At 41.4% G+C, this 18,225-nt stretch overlaps 1 protein-coding gene across 1 annotated transcript in view; it reads left to right on the forward strand.

Moving 5' to 3' along the window:
* Positions 1-18,009, forward strand: part of LOC146984310 (monocarboxylate transporter 1-like) — a 42,748-nt gene extending 24,739 nt beyond the window's left edge. The window contains exons 3-5 of the mRNA XM_085781373.1: positions 9,887-10,030; positions 11,691-12,524; positions 14,760-18,009. Coding sequence (XP_085637499.1) covers positions 9,887-10,030; positions 11,691-12,524; positions 14,760-15,049 — 1,268 coding nt within the window. The 3' untranslated portion in view covers positions 15,050-18,009. The remainder of the gene's footprint in view (positions 1-9,886; positions 10,031-11,690; positions 12,525-14,759) is intronic.
* The last annotated feature ends 216 nt before the right edge of the window (positions 18,010-18,225 follow it).

The raw sequence follows: 18,225 nt of genomic DNA on the forward strand, positions 1-18,225 counted from the left end.
TGTACGTTCACATACAGTGTCATGATGTATGGTGTTAATGTGAACAGTTCATCAAGTGGAAGATGAAATGATCTCCAAAAGACTTAAAGTTAAACATGAAACACTCTTTTTTTTCAATATTTTAATCAATATCAGTGTATTATTTTAGTTTTCTACAGTTTCAGAGTGAAAAAGGGAAACAAAGCAGCAGCAGCAAAAGAATGAGAAACCCAGGAGACTTGAGCTCTCAGAGAACTTTGACCGAGGTATCAGACAAGAGATTTATAGTATATATATGTATGTATATATGTATATATATATAGTTTAAAATGTAAAGTGAATGTGTCATCTGTAACTTTATGTCTTTTAGAGGTAATCTCTTCTTCCACTTGATGAACTGTTTTAACATTAACAGACGATTGGTGTCTAAACTTTTGCATGATGACACTGTATTCTATTCTATTCTATTACATTCAGTTGAACAGCTGCATGAGGCGACAGAGGAACGGACTGAGCCAGGTTTCATCATTTGGAAACAACTCGTTGGCCTCAACACTTAAACAGTCTCTTTTTATTAGCTACGACTTCTCAGGGCAGAGACAGAGAGAGAGAGAGACCTAGTTTCAGCTCCGCTCAGGTTTCAGTTCAGGTTTCTTCTCCTTCCGCTGCGTCACAAAGCTGCTCTGTGTTTTCAAACCTCCGTCCCGCTCAGCGTCTCTGGCTTTGTCTGTGCTCTCACTTTAAATCTCCGTGTCTAAAAATGGTGTCTCTTCTCTTCTCTTCTCTTCTCTTCCCTCCACTTACTCATTCATGCTCTGCAGAGCTGCTGCTGCTGCGTGCCAGCCTACAGACGGTTAGGCATTTATTCAGGGGGGGGGGTACTGGGGGAGGAGAGAAGTTGTGTAACAGCTGCAGCCAGATGTTGAAGCCGTTTATTCTCCTTCTTCTCACTTTCTTCTAGTTTCACAATAATTCATTCTGTAAAAAGACACGATGCAGTAACTCTGTTGTAGAGACTGAAGCATCGGACCATGTGACATCATCACTGGTTACACACACACACACACACACACACGGACACACACACGGACTTCCCTGAGCTAGAACACACACTCATTTTCTTTCTTTGTGGTTCGATGACGTCTCAGTAAGTGTCGATGCACATGATGCTCTGCACGTAGGAGAAGACGAAGAAGAGAGGTGTTTATTATATTATATTATATTATATTATAGGTTTTAATTTTTTATTTAGTTTTTTAGTTTGTTTATATTGCAGTTTAGTTTGAGTTTGTTCAACTTGTGATGAAGCAGGTTCAGTTCAGTTCAGTTTTGCAGCTCTCAGGAGGAGGAACGCCTAGTTTCTTTTTCTTCCTGCAGCTTTAACCCTTTTCTAGCCGATCTAAGCTAAGCTAAGCTAAACTAAGATAAGATAAGTTATACTTCTTCTTGCCGTGTGCAGCAGCTGGTTCCTCTCTGCTGCCCTCCTGTGGAAACCAAACTGACCTTATCTGCACTTCACTTCAGTTTTAGTCCGTTTTGCATCGTTCATTGTAGTTTTTTATTTAGTTTTCCTTTCTTTTCTTTTTTTAAACTGAACTATAACCATAAGTGGTGTTAAAGATAAACCAGTGAAATGAGCTGAACCTGGAGGAGGCACCGTGAGTCCAGCTGCCAAGAGAAACGAACGAGTCGTAAAACTTTGATCTGATCTTGATCCAAGTCGTAAACACAGACCGACGCGTTCTGCCAATGATAACATCATATCATATAATATAATATCACATAAACACGTGTAATCTTTAGTCTTTATGGTCGAACACTCTGTAAATGTTGGATTTAAGATCGTCTTACAGCGTGTTAGACAACCTGAGATGATGGTGGTTATTATAATAATGTTTCTATCTCTGAAGCTGCTCAGCTGCTTCGCTTCCTTCAGGTTTTATCTGTGAAAATATTCTGCTGTTTTTCAGTTTTCTCACTAGTCGCAGCAGCGTGAACTCTCTCCTCCTCACTCTGAACCTGTTGGACTAATGTTTTCACTATGGACACGATCAATACACTGATGTGTTATTAGTTACAATGGGTTTTTATTGTATAACTCAGATAAAGATCTGAACGTGTTTGAAGACAAACAGACTTCTTCTTCCTTCACATTTTCTCAGGAAATTATTTTTGTATCTTGATGTAATAAAACTTTCTACAGTTTGTTCTGATCTGGGTCTTACAGAGTTGTGTAGCGTTGTGTGTGTGTGTGTGTGTTGCAGCAGAAGTGCAGTGTGTTGTGATAAAGATAATCCACTGAGTCATGATGACTCTGTATAAAAACACTCGGAAAGCAGATCCTTCCTCCTTCTCCTTCCTCCTTCCTGCTTCGCTGCTTCTCACCGACCTGCAGCTTCCCGTCTTTATTCTGCTGGTTGGAAACTGTGTGAAGTCCAGCGGCTCAGACAGACACACACCGACCACTCATCTGTTAGTCACAGCCGTGAGAGTTTAACCCTCCGGTTCCTGCAGCAGGAGCATGGGCCTTCAGACCTGGTGATGGTTCTGGGCCTTATGGGCCACCAGGTGGTTCTGCTCATTGAACCTGTGAGTTTGAAGTCTTCCAATGAAGTCTGGAGCTCAGATATGAAACAGGATAGGGCTGAACGATTTATCATTTTCTGATCGAAATTGCGATTTTAGACAACGCAATCATGTGATCGCAAAAGCTGCGAATTTTTGCAGTGCTCCTGACCGACCCAGGATCTGTTCTTAAGACAGTTAAGACAGTCAAATGGCTCTTTTCCACTACACCAGTGTTTCCCATTAATTAACTAAGAAAAAAAAAGAAAGTGTTTCACCATCTGCATACATATGTTCATGTGACATTACACCCAGCGTTTCACATGTAAGTAACATTAAATGTTAATGGGAATTAGATTATACCACTGCTAGTATACGCCCCCACTACTTAACTTTAGTTTTCATTCTTGCATTAGAGCAATAGCATTTAATGTTTTAATGGTATGATGTCATTTTCTGTCATGTTTGTAAATGTTACTGTACATTCTGAATATCGCACTGAAGCTTGATTTGAAGAAAATCGTGAATCAAATCGAAATCGTAATATCTGCCAGAAAAATCGCAATTAGATCTTTCCCTAAAATCGTTCAGCCCTAATACAGGATGAGGTCTGGAGCTGTGATACAGGATGAAGTGGTGAGCTGTGATACAGGATGAAGTGGTGTGTGTGTGTGTGTGTAAAGATAAACAGCGTTCAGAGTGAAGGAGCTGAGACTCTGACGCAGCAGCCGTTCAGATCAACAGAGGGTTTGTCTACTGTTTACATGGAATTCTCTTCATCAGATTAATATCATAGTTTTGTTGACCATGTAAACGTACTCACAAATAATCTGAATGAAATAGGAATAAGAGCTGATCTGAATAAAACTGCGTCATGTAAAAACGTCGATTGGAAAATTTTAATCAGAACAAGCTCATTGGGAAATAAATGTCTTTCCGATCGGGATGGGAGGTTCATGCGGGTGGATGTTTTCTGATTAACTGCTTGATGCAAGTACACACATGTTTTAATTTAGACCAATTAATTTAATGTGCATGTAAACTGTGAAGTTGGAATGATTGTAAACAAAATGCACATGTAAATGTAACTCAACATCCGCAAAATTTCTTAATCAGATAAAAAATTTGAGGGATTGGAAAATCTGAATCCACTGTTTATATGCGTGCGTAAACATGCACCAAGTTTTATTCAGAGTAGCAGCATGTTGACATCCGCAGAGTCATCTTGATTCCCCTAAAACAACCTCGTAAGAAGAAGTCGTACTTCCTCCTGAGCTGTAAACAAACCAACAAACACGGAAGTGGCTCAGTTTTTGCTCATCCATGATTTTTCCTGCTATAGATGAACATGACTAACCCTTTAACTGTTAACGATAACAATAACTTTGACCCTTTAATACTATCGGCTCATTTTTTTAATTAGCTCCTCGTGTCGTCTCCTCATGGGGGCGTCTCCGTGTTTACATGGACGCTGTTTTATTCTGATGAGCCCTTTATTCCCAATGTTTGTGTCCATGCAGACGTAGCTATCAGAGCTCCGTCAGGTTTTCCTCACAGTCGCTCCATTCATCTCTATGAGTTTGCTCGTTGTCTCAGACTCTTGGCTCTTGGCTCGGTGGGAAATCTTCCCTGAGCTCCGAGACTCTGGCACCAAAACGTAGAAGAACTTGGTTCCACTTCTGGTTCCAAAACAAAAAAACAAACCCTCAGACAGACAGACAGACAGACAGAAGGAAAACGTGGATCCGTCACCGAGGAGCTGTTGATGTTTGACAGATCGGTTCACTGACCCAGGATGGAAAATTAATGAGATTAGATTTAAACTCAGAAATACTTTAATACACAGCAGTGTTATTAGCAGCTCAACAAGAGGATTGTGAAACAGAGTTGGCCGTGACATGTGCCAAATCCTCTTGGCTGTTTGGAGGTGTGGGGGAATTACACACACACACACACACACACACACACACACACACACACACACACACACACACACACGTTGTTTAACAGTGTTGTTGCTCAGGTTTGAGGAGTTTATGTTGTGAGTAAAAAACGCCCTCGGCCTCTTTTAGTTCTGTGGATCAATGGAGTCAATGTTTGACTTCCTCTCTCAATTCAGTTTCAATTTAACAAGCTTTATTGGCATGACTATGACTGTCAGTACAATATTGCCAAAGTGTTACAAAAATGGTATAATAACACATACAACATAAATAAACATATAATATTAACGATGATACTAATGAACAAAGAGAGTAGATATCATTTAGCAGGTAAAACTCAACAGGAGCAAGAGGAGCTGCTCATGTAGAGGAGCTCATGTTTTTTTATGACAGGCACAGACATATCTCTCTGTCTCTCTGTGAATGCATGAGTGTGCAGCAGCAGCAGCAGCAGCAGCAGTTTATCTTAATGCAATAAGTGTTGTGGTTGTGGGACATTGATATGATGAGACAGACAGGTTGGATTCATGTCCGTCTGAGCAGCAGATGATGAATCAAAAAAACACAACAACATTAGATCAGATCAGGTTGAACACGACACAACTCACCGGTGCCGTAATCAGCATTATTTCCTCTTTACTTCCTCCTGTCGCCGAGCAACAGCCGTCCATCTTCACCGCCCAGTTGTTCATCACAGTGATCGGCCTCAATACAAGAACAACAGAGACCAATCAAAGGAGGTTTTAAAGAGATAGTTCAACATTTTGTCAAATTGGCCCATTGCCATAATCCCTATAGTCATAGCAGTAGGTTCGTTACCTTTAATTGTCGGTGCAAGTTATTTTTAGAACGGCGGAGCAGAGCCGTGAGCTGCTCAGAGCTACGCTACGGAGGCTCATGGGACTTCTTGGTTTCCCTCATCAAACTCATCAAATACACAATCCAACAACTCCACACCGCTCTGGTGGACAAGTTGTGACCTGCACATTCACCACGCTATGAGATAAACATGTATAATTATGTAACATTACGACACATGAAGCAAATACTCTGAACTACTTTCTCTTCTGAAATCCCTCCGCCCAGCAGCCGTGTCTTGCATTTCCCTCTAAAACAACTCTGTGTGGTAACGTTGTGTTATTATCTCATAGCGTGGTGAATGTGCAGGTCACAACTTGTCCACCAGAGCGTTGTGGAGTTGTTGGATTGTGTATTTGATGAGTTTGATGAGGGGAGATGTGGAAATAATGTGCATAGCTCACGTCTCTGCTCCGCTGATCCTCACGCACATTGACCTGCCACCTGTAATGACAGATTCTTTAAGTCGTCCCGTCCATGTTTCACCAAAAAAAAACCCCGGCAAATTCAGTGGTTGCACATGCACAAGTAGATGAAAAATTTACCTGCTCTGTCTCAAAATTTCCAGATTAAGGGAGAAAGAGCTCGATCCCTTTATCCCATAATGCACTGCAGTCGGGGATCGCGGTTATGATCGCAGTCAGCATTGATCTGCAACGTAAAAACTTAATCAACTGTGCAGTGGAGTCGTGTCCGAAAGTGTTTTTTCATTTTACCAGTAAGCTCATTATATATTTAAGCAATAGGCTATATCACGACAGGCCGTGGTATATGCTCATTATACCACAGCTATGGGGCGTTGTTCTTCCCCCTTTGAGTGGTATAATGAGCATATACCACGGACTGGAGTGATATATTGCTTTTATAAAACGGTTACCAATAATGACAATATGAAAGAGGAATACACAATCAATTTCATGTAGTTTTATTCAACCAGAAATACATATTATCCAATAAAAAACTAGTCCCTTGTCTCCAGACGTTAGCTCCAAGTAGCTCTGCATCTGGTCTTTTCCTCTGTCACTGCTCAGTCCCCTCTACCATTGTTAACCCTCTGGAGGTGAAAGTTCACCTTAAACATGTCAATTCAACTACTTTAGTCCATTTTTTAACATCGTAAAAACATCAACTGTCTTTTGCTACGGACTGCAGCAGTCCGTTGTCATGGATACATGACAACAACTTCCATCCATACCAGTCATACGTGCCTGAGGCGGAGTGATAGCCTACGCTAAGGCTTTAGAATAGTAGCCGTGGTATATGCTCATTATACCACGGTTAACAACCAATCAGATCGCCGGATTTCACCTTTCCGTTTTATAATCCACTATATTTCACTATGTAGAGAGGAGGAGGAGTGAAGGAGGGAGAGATTTCAGGATTAGTTGGACCGGTCCATCAGCTGTTGTGTTGTGTTGTGTTGGACCGGTCCCTCAGCTGTTCTGTTCTGTTGTGTTGTGTTGGACCGGTCCATCAGCTGTTCTGTTGTGTTGTGTTGGACCGGTCCCTCAGCTGTTGTGTCTCAGTGGCTCTGACTCACCAGCAGCTGCCTCCCTCTCTCTCTCCACATGGACACCGACCTGTTTGGACCCAAACAGCAGCGTTGACTCAGTAACCGGTGGTTAAACCAGAGCTCAGGAAGAACTAATGACTGACAGAGTCTCAGCTGAGCTCTGTCTCTGTGTGGTTCAGTGTTGTTGTCTCTTACAGAGGAGGAGGAGGAGCAGGAGGAGGAGGAGGAGGAGGAGGAGGAGTGGTTTATATAATATCTGTGAGAAGAGAACACTGTGCCACAGCGAGAAACACTGTCACTACTCATTAGTTGGTGTGAGTGTGAGTGATGCTGATGCAGATTCAGTCGTGTCCTGGTGCAAGTTCACTACTCGTTCACTCTGAGGCTGCAGCGAGCTCAGAGCAACGCAGTCAGAGCGACGCCGTCAGCTGATGTAGAGACTAGGACTCTGTAGAGACTCGGACTCTGTAGAGTCCCAATTCTCCCCTTAGCCCTAGCCCTTTGGCCCTAACCCTTCGTTTTGCGCGTTCACGTGAATTGGTAGGGGTGCCCCAATTCTGGTTCAAAGTAGCGGTTTAGATCCCCAATGTGCGGTCGGTTTATCCAAATGACGGCTGTTTAGACGTTTGCTCCGATGTTTTTCGGAGAAGTGAAGCTCCACCTGTGGAGCAGATCAATGGCTCGTCACAGAGACACCACCCGTCCAGAGAGCTGGTCAGCCGGCCAACCTCCGTCGTCATCCCGGGAGAAAAGACCATCGCTAATTAACTTACCCGCAGGTTTTTAGAGGTTTACCACCGGCTGGTTACATTATTTTTAGGAGACAAATGCTGGTCTCATTGATGAAATCTAACAATTGTGGCAGTAACATTAATTTGTTTGAATTAAAAATGAAGCTTCATGTGTGTATTGGACAGAGGAGCAGCGCTGCCTCGGGGCTCTGGAGCCTACGGACAGACACAACCACATTGTATCAATAAATAAATGTTTTACAATGAACCGACCAGTCTGCATTACATTTTATTTTATGTTTATTAAGTTAACGTGGTTTTGAATACAGGATTTGTGGCAAAAGCTTGTCACGTCTGCTTATGTGAAAGCCAGCAGACGTATGTGATTTTTGAAGGGGTGTCCCAATTCCTAGGGGTTGACTTTTAACCTCTACCCCTTGTAGCTCTGTTTCAAGGGGAAATGGTTAAGGGCTAGGGGTAGGGATGAAAATAAGAATTGGAATTAGGCATCAGAGTCTTTACAGACTCTGACTCTGTAGAGACTCTGTAGAGACTCGGACTGTGCCAGACGAGGCGTTCGCTGTCCCCTGAGGTATTTAGTGAGTGTGTGAGTGAAGCTGCAGAGTCCAGAGCCCCCGGCCTCACTGGATCACTGCCAAGTGTTCAAGGGCAAAGCCACCATAGTGTGTGTGTGTGTGTGTGTGTGTGTGTCTCTGTCACACATAGTTAACACTGAACGTAATAATTGTTTTCATTATCAATAGATCTACTGATCAACAGCTCTTTAACTCTTTAGTTAATTATTATTAATAGTCACCAGTGAACAGCAGCGTCACCAGCCTACACCAGAGTGACGTACGCAGCCGAGGGGCCTCGAACGCCTCGTCAGCAGACAGCTGATCTCGGAGCAGCTTCACTCTGTGTTCACGTCCAGCAGAGTCACTGTGGATCCATTCACTCAGGCTGGCAGGCCCACACATGGACGTCACCGCTCCTCCTCCTCCTCCTCCTCCTCTTCCTCCTCCTCCTCCCCCCTCCTCCTTCCTCTCCCCCCTCTCCTCTGTACCTTGCACCACCTCCCTCCTACTCCTCACCCATACATTCTTCCTCCCCCCTCCTCTCTCCCACTAACCTCCAAGCATCAGATGCTGTTACACAATCGCTCTCTGTCCTGGTTGTGTTTCTGCTGTCGCTGCGCCACCTGCTGGTCAAACAGGGAAACTGCACGCTGATGTAACAACATTGATTTTTGCAGTAACAACACAGGACTGGTTCAGTTCAGTGCAGCGATGCAGTTTACTATTTACTGATTCAGATTCAGATTCAGATTCAGAAAACCTTTATTGTCCCCTGCACATAGCAGTGGAAATTTTTCTTAAATGTGTGCATACATGCGCATAAAAGAAACATAAAAACACAGTTTTAGCATAACATAAAACATAAAACAAACAACAAATAGATACATAATGACACAAGCAAGATACAGAATGACACAAGTAAAAACAGAATAAAAACCTTAATAAAAACCTGTTCATCATCATCTGCTGCCCCTTTAATTTACAGGCCGTTAATTACGTGAAGAAACAGCAAAGTAATTCCATCATAATGTTTAGAAATAACGGTCAATTTCATAGTAATGTCATGAAATTTTGCCAAGAAATAACAATTGATTGCAACGACTTGGTGGAGAAAAATTCTGGCCTTTCCCAAAAAATTCAAAGTCTATTACCTTTATGAAAAACATGACATTACTATGAAACTGACCGTCATTTCTAGTTTATTTCTAGACAATTATCACGTAATTACCAGCCTGTAAATTAAAGGGTTACCCCGTTCTTTAATTAGTCAGATATTTGATCGATCATTGGACTCTGTCTCAATCTGAGCAGTCTATTTATCAGATAAAAGAATAAAAAAGTTGATCATTCTCTCTTAGTTGTTTTGTTTTCTTCATTAAAAGAAGCTCAGAGTAGTTTCCAGTCGAACAAATAATTGATTATTGATCTGGTTGTTGGAGCCACAGTCATGATTCTGCTGAGAGGAAAATAATCAGGAGCTCTTTTGATAATTAATTATTTTTTATTTTCATTTTTAAAGCAACATTTCCTGGTTATTGCCTCTAAAATAAAAGGATTTCTTTATTATGACAGCAAACTGAAAACTTTTGGGTTTTATACAGTTGACTGGACGAACTTGGACATTTGAAGTCGAGACTCTGATTCTACTTTGTTCATGTTGTGAGTTTGTTTTAATTCACCAACTCTTCTCCTCTCTCCTCTCTCCGTCTCCGTCCTCAGGTCCAATCAGCAGCATCCTGGTGAACAAGTACGGCAGCCGTCCCATCGTCATGGTGGGCGGCTGTCTGGCGGGCTCGGGCCTGGTCGCGGCGTCCTTCTGCAACACGGTGCAGCAGCTCTACTTCTTCATCGGAGTGGTGGGAGGTCAGTCGCATCAAATCAGATCAAATCAGCTTTATTTATATGGCACTTTTCATACATTGCAGTAACACAAAGTGCCTCACAGAGGATCAAAACAAAACAAAACAATACAAAAAACACTATTACTCAGTCACACGTTGCTGCTGCTTGTGGCGTTAATGTGTGTGTGAATGGGTGAATGTGACTGTAAAGCGCTTTGGGTATTGTTTCAGGTATAGTAAAGCGCTATATAAATACAGACCATTTACCATTTACCATTTACGTTAATGTCAGCTCATCCACCACTACCAGGGCTGTTGACATGAAAATGACCTAAATGTCACATCAAGTCAACTTTATAGTCAGAAAACTGGTCAAAAAAACCCCCAGAGACATTGAAAATAATTTTAAACACTTTATACCCTTAAAGAGAAAGGTTTGTTCGACCATCCTATGGCTGTTTGTCTTGGTATCACTGGGGTATGAAAACATTTGGACGTGGTGATTTTTGTTCAACCATTTTCGAAAATGAGAGCTAACTTGTTTTTGGGAGGGTGCAGAGTGGTTTTACAAAATAGGAAGCCCTTGGATCAACCATTACACATCCTCTGCTCTTTATTTCCAGTCTCTTTTAATCAGTTTTCATTGTTGATATGTGAGCAGTTTGAGCCTACAACCATTATTTATGTCAAATCTGAGTTGAAATACTGATCTTTAACTGAAAAAAATTAGAAATGCCTTGTATTTGGGGGTATGAATTAGAGGCGCAACAATTAATCGAACAATAATCGATTATTAAATCAATCGTCAACTATTTTGATAATCTAATAATCAGTTTGAGTAGTTTTTTAAAGAAAAAAAAGTCCATATTCTGATTCCAGCTTCTTAAATGTGAATATTTCTGGTTTCTTTGTTCCTTTATGACAATAAACTGAGTCTCTCTTTGGTGTGTGGACAAAATAAGACATTTGAGGACGTCGTCTGGTGGTTTGGGAAACACTGATTGATGTTTTTCGACATTTTTTAACATTTTATTGACTAAACAACTAATCGATTAATCGTTTAAAGGGATAGTTCAACATTTTGTCAAATTGGCCCATTGCCATAATCCCTATAGTCATAGCAGTGGGTTCGTTACCTTTAATTGTCGGTGCAAGCTATTTTTAGAACGGCGGAGCAGAGCCGCAAGCTGTGAGATAATAACAGAACGTTACCAGACAGAGTTGTTTTAGAGGGAAATGCAGAGACTGCTTGATGAAAAACTGTCCCTGAAGGCAACGCGCATCAGTGGTTTTGCATGAATTTCCCTCTAAAACAACTCTGTCTGGTAACGTTGTGTTATTATCTCATAGCGTGGTGAATGTGCAGCTCACAACTTGTCCACCAGAGCGTTGTGGAGTTGTTGGATTGTGTATTTGATGAGTTTGATGAGAGAAACCAAGAAATCCCATGAGCCTCCGTAGCGTAGCTCTGAGCAGCTCGCGGCTCTGCTCCGCCGTTCTAAAAACAGCTTGCACCGACAATTAAAGGTAACGAACCTACTGCTATGACTATAGGGATTATGGCAATGGGCCAGTTTGACAAAATGTTGAACTATCCCTTTAAATAATCGTTATTTTCAGCCCTAGTTATAAGTGAATAATGGAAAAGAGAAATCCTTAAAGCCTCCCCCCCTCCCCCACAGGTCTGGGCCTGGCCTTCAACCTGAACCCGGCCCTCACCATGATCGGCAAGTACTTCTTCCACCGCCGGCCCATCGCCAACGGCATCGCCATGGCGGGCAGCCCTGTGTTTCTGTCCACGCTGGCGCCGCTCAACTCGTGGCTGTTCGACCAGTTCGGCTGGAGGGGCAGCTTCCTCATCCTAGGGGGTTTGCTGCTCAACTGCTGCGTGGCCGGCTCCGTCATGCGCCCCATCGGCCCCAAACCTCAACCACCAACGACTCAGAAACCCAGCGACTCTGAGGCGGGCGAGGGCAAGCCGGCGGACGCTGTGGAACCGGCGGCGGCGCCCAAGAAGACGGTGCTGCAGACCATCAACTCCTTCATCGACCTGACGCTGTTCAAGCACCGCGGCTTCCTGCTCTATCTCCTCGGCAACTGCATCATGTTCTTCGGGCTCTTCGCGCCGCTCGTCTTCCTCTCCAACTACGCCAAGAGCAAAGACATCAGCAAGGAGAAGGCGGCCTTCCTGCTGTCCGTGCTGGCCTTCGTGGACATGTTCGCGCGCCCGTCCATGGGGCTGCTTGCCAACACCAAGTGGGTGCGGCCGCGCGTGCAGTACTTCTTCGCCGCCGCCGTCATGTACAACGGCGTGTGCCACGTGCTGGCGCCGCTGTCGGTGGACTACACGGGCTTCGTGGTGTACGCCATCTTCTTCGGCTTCGCCTTCGGCTGGCTGAGCGCCGTGCTGTTCGAGACGCTGATGGACCTGGTCGGAACGCAGCGCTTCTCCTCCGCCGTCGGACTCGTCACCATCGTGGAGTGTGGACCGGTGCTGCTCGGACCGCCACTCACAGGTGTGTGTGTGTGTGTGTTTGAATATGTGTATTAGGGATGTCGCAATTAATCTTGGTATTAAATGCCACAATTAATTGACCGTAAAGATTCCTAAATACCGTCACTTTCCAAAAAAAGATTATGTCAGAACCGTATCGGCAGATGCACTGCAAAAACTCAAAATCTTTCCAAGAATATTTGTCTTATTTCTTGTCAAAATGTCTCATTTCTAGTCTAAACTAATCTTATTCCACTTAAAATAAGACTCATCACCTAAAAATTAACTTGTTTTTAGATAATTTTCACTTGTTTCAAACAAATTTTCACTTGAAATAAGTAGAAAAATCTGCCAGTGAAAGCAAGTTTTTTGTGTTTGTAATAAGAAAGAAAAATTTGCTCCACTGTTAGATTTTTCTACTTATTTCAAGTGAAAATCTGCTTGAAAGAAGTAAAAAGTGTCTAAAAAAAAGCTACTTTTTAATGTGATTTGTCTTATTTTAAATACAATGAGATTTATTTTGACTAGAAATGACATTGTGACTAGAAATAAGACAAATATTCTTGGTAATATTTTGAGTTTTTGCAGTGTGTGCGCCAGAATAAAGGTAAATGCACATATACTGGTTCAGTTACCTAATGTAACATTGAATCGGTAGGACTTTAAAAGTTTGCATGTCATTTGTAATTAAAAAAACAACAACAAAAAAACGGTTAAAATAAACTTAAACACTAGGTATAGATGACAATTAATGACTTGAAATAAAACACTTCCCATGGAGAATATAATTGGTCCTTTATTTATAGATACATAGAATATTCTTGTGTAAATAATTAGCATTGTAATTATTTAGACAATATTTGATTTTACACATTCATAATGTTGTAAAATTAATTAATGCATAATAATCGTGATACCATGATTATTTCTCTGACAATAATTGTACCAAGAAAATCTATGATTGTGACATCCCTAGTTTGAATATGTGTATATTGCACACATTGTTCATTATTTCTATTTATTGTTCATTTTATTTTATTGCTTTTAGAGATTCTAGACAGTTGCCAGACAAAGTCTCATTGTACAGTTGCAATGACAATAAAGTTTATTCTATTCTATTCTAGTCAAAATTTAATATCGTTACTAACTATAGTAGGGCTGTCAAACTTTCCCCCCAAATCAGATTCAAACGCTTCTTATGTTAAATATTCAAATTATATTCAAATTATTCATGGTTTTTTTTTTTAATCTCCACCTATACCAGTTTATTATTACGTCCCTCGTCCACTAGAGGGCGTTGACACCAAATCTATATCTGCAACACACTTAAAGGGATAGTTCAACATTTTGTCAAATTGGCCCATTGCCATAATCCCTATAGTCATAGCAGTAGGTTCGTTACCTTTAATTGTCGGTGCAAGCGATTTTTAGAACGGCGGAGCAGAGCCGTGAGCTGCTCAGAGCTACGCTACGGAGGCTCATGGGATTTCTTGGTTTCCCTCATCAAACTCATCAAATACACAATCCAACAACTCCACAACGCTCTGGTGGACAAGTTGTGAGCTGCACATTCACCACGCTATGAGATAATAACACAACGTTACCAGACAGAGTTGTTTTAGAGGGAAATACAGAGACTGTTGATGAAAAACTGTCCCTGAAGGCAACGTGCATCAGCGGTTTTACATGAATTTCCCTCTAAAACAACTCTGTGTGGTAACGTTGTGTTATTATCTCATAGCGTGGTGAATGTGCAGCTCACAACTTGTCCACCAGAGTGTTGTGGAGTTGTTGGATTGTGTATTTGATGAGTTTGATGAGGGAAACCATCTTGGTAAAATACTGGAAAACAGTCCAACAGAAGGATAAATACTTATTGAAGATGCTTTTGACAAGAAGTAGGAAAGCTATAACCAGTAAATGGTTGAAATTAGATCCTCCAACATTGGAGCAGTGGTGCAGGATCATTCAAGACATTTACTGTACGGAGAGACTTACTTTGGTTTTAAAGGGATAGTTCAACATTTTGGCAAATTAGCCAAAATTCATGCAAAACCGCTGATGTGCGTTGCCTTCAGGGACAGTTTTTCATCAACAGTCTCTGTATTTCCCTCTAAAACAACTCTGTCTGGTAACGTTCTGTTATTATCTCATAGCGTTTAAGATGAATGAACCGTGGCGTTTCACATGGAGGTTAATAGTGAAACCAGTGATGGTGGCGTCTGTAGTCTGAGCTTACATTCTCCTCCTTCTGCAGGTTCCCTGTACAACTACTACAACCACTACAACTACACCTACATGACGTGCGGCGTCATCCTGATGGTGGCCAGCGTCTTCCTGTTCGTGGGGATGGGCATCAACTACAAGCTGCTGGAGCGCGAGAGGAAGGAGGAGGAGCGGCGGGAACGGGACGAGCCCAAGGAGGAGCGCGCCGCCATGTTGGCCCCGCCGTCGCCCGCCAAGTCCACGGACGGCGAGGACAACAGCGTCCCCCCGGCCGCCGTCACGCTGGACGACGTCGCCAAGATGGACGAGGACACAGTGTAGGAAACGAAACACAACAACAACAACAACAGAACAAAACGGACTGGAGAAGGACACACAACACGGCAGAAACACACACAATGTACACTGCAAAAACTCATGATCTTACCAAGAATATTTGTCTTATTTCTAGTCAAAATGTCATTTCTAGTCAAAATAAATCTCATTTTACTTAAAATAAGCTTGTTTTAAGACAGTTTTTACTTCTTTCAAGCAGATTTTCACTTGAAATAAGTAGAAAAAGTTTTTCTTCCTTATTACAAGCACAAAAAACTTGCTTTCACTGGCAAATTTTTCTACTTATTTCAAGTGAAAATTAGTTTGAAACAAGTGAAAATGATCTAAAAACAAGTTAATTTTTAGGTGATGAGTCTTATTTTAAGTGGAAAGAGTTTAGTTTTGACCAAAATTGAGACATTTTGACAAGAAATAAGACAAATATTCTTGGAAAGATGTTGAGTTTTTGCAGTGTGTCTTTATATATAGAGATCAAACCCCGGCTACACAACTACACGACTCCACAACTACACAGCTACACAGCTACACAACCCTGAAGCCATAGCAACGAACGGTCCAGACTGACCGGTCCAACCTGAAGCTGAGCAGCGTCTGACGTGCCTTCGTCCTCCTCACAACAACATCATCATCGCTCACCACAACAACAACAGCAGCAACACATAGACGCACAACAACAGCAACAGACACAGAGACTGTCAGAGTCGTAGTGCAGTCGGACTGATGAGGATTCACTCTCAGGGTCTTTACAGTACGCAGAGATGCTGTTCGCCACCGCCGCCGTCGCCACGGTTTCACTCCTGAAGGGCTGGACATGGACATGAATCTAAAGGACACACAACAACCACAGCGGTAGCTCATCATCACACTTTAACCTTTTATTCAACTCAATAAAACAACAAACAACGAAGAACAACAGAGAAACGTTTAACAACATGAAACGTGTCGAGACGGAGACGGAGGAACTAACTAACGTAGGAAATCCAAACATAGACTAAACCTGCAGCGTAGAGGTCAGTGTTAACGACGGCGTGCTTGTACATACATGTGTGTAACTTTGTGTCATACTTCCCCTCAGAGCAGAGCAGCTCATCACACACACTTTTATCCACAGAGACGACACACACGCAGCGGGAATCATTAAAAAAAATAAAATAAAAATAAAAGCGAGTGCCAGTGGAGTTGGAGACGGGTCAGAGTGAACTAACACAACACGCTGCTGGTGGAGAGAACAGACACACACTGGACTGTGCAGAGGTTTTAGGCATTGTAAGGAAAGTGAAAATGCTCAAAAATGATAAATTACAGACAATGACACAAAATGTGAGGATGGAGAGTCGACAAGACAAAGCTCAAAACCCATCCAGGCTCGTTAATGTTTATAATTGGTGGCTTCTCTCCAGCTCAGTATACTGTATCATTTGTCAGCAGCAGAAAAGGGTCAATAAAGCTAAAAATAACACATTAATTTTTAAACATGTTTGACGATAAGATATTGAAATAGATACTTTTTCTTTCTTTTAAAGTAGTCTAACAAAGTGACTTGATTAATGCATATGTATGTAGACATCTGATAATTTGTGTGTGAACAGCACCAACAGCGAATATATATACTGTACATACAGCTCTGGGAAAAAACAACAGACCACTTTCACAAATGTTTCTTAAAAGCATCTCTACATGTATGACAGTCATTCTTTTCTTTTCTTTTTTAAACACCAACACAAACACAACTCATTCTCCTTAATGAGACACTGATGAGGTCATCACCTGAACCACGATTATAAAAACCACTGCTGGGATTAAACATTGGCATTATCCCACAAAAACTGATTATAAACTCTTCCTGAGTTCAAATATTCTTGCTGTGTTCTTTAGGAATAAATATGAACATGTTTTCTTTGCATTATTATTATTATTCAAGGTCTGAAAAGACTTGATATTTTTGTTATTTAGACTAGTTTAGTCATTTTCAGCCAATAAAAGCTCTAAATGACAATATTTTTATTTCAATTTTGGGAGAAATGTTGTCGGTAGTTGATAGAATAAAACAAAAATTTGTAAATTTAATTTTACTCAAACACATAGAGAAACTGATCATTTTGAGAGTGGTCTCTTGATTTTTTCCAGAGCTGTAAATACCATCTGTTGCAGGACTGAGTCTTCTTGTGAATTTAAATAGTTATATTTGACACTGGCTGTAACTTTTGGGTCATTGTCATGCTGGAGAATAAATGTGGGACCGATCAGAAGCCTCTGCATGATGGAAAAGAATCTAAACATCTGAAATGCCTAAAACTTTTGCACAGGACTGTAGGTGTGTGTCCGAGCGTGTGTGTGTGTGTGTGTGTGTGTGTGTGTGTTGACCAGCCCTGAGTGGTGCCAAAATAGGAAAATTATTATTAAATCTCACTCTGAATCACCAACAAACCTAACTCTTTTTTTGTTAAATTAATTTTTTTGGGATCTTTTCACTGTCGTTTACAACCACAACAAACAAATACAACTTTGTGATTAAAGTCTATTTTAGCTCATTGTAGAGGACAATCTGACAGCAGGTATCTTTTGTAAGCAGAGAGAGCGTGTGTGTGTGTGTGTGTGTTTTCATCATTTCATGGGTTGCAGTTTGACTCTGAGCTGAACTGAATGTTTCATATCAGACCCTCAGTGTTTTTAAACCACAGATCAACGTCACCGGAGCAGAACAACGAACAATTCAGTATTTGGGACGAATCAGTTGGATCTTCTGGTTTCAGAGAGAAAGTAACGCTGGTGTTGAAGGACGGTTCACTTGTTGTTCACTTGTTTCTCCTTTTTTGCTTTTAGTTTTTTTTAACACTACAGACTGTGATCATTCGTTGTCCTCAAACACTTTAAAGGACGAGTCAGTCCATGTTCTGAGTTTTTATCATCAATAAATCCCTTTAAAAAAAAAAAAAAGACCAAAACTAACAATGAATGGATCCTTCTGTCAGACTGATGTGTAAAAAAAAACAAAAAAAAAAACAATCAAATAATCCACCGACTGCTTTGCTTGACCTGTAAATTTGTTCATCACATGTTCCCAGAAAACATACAAATCTCCACATTAAAGCGGCTTCGACCGGTTTTATGTAAACGCAGAATATTTTCAAGAATTATATTCATCTTTGAATAACTTTTAA

Source organism: Trachurus japonicus, chromosome 7 (genome assembly GCF_045865225.1).
Source record: "Trachurus japonicus isolate A0001 chromosome 7, Traja_1.0".
Lineage (NCBI taxonomy): Eukaryota > Metazoa > Chordata > Actinopteri > Carangiformes > Carangidae > Trachurus > Trachurus japonicus.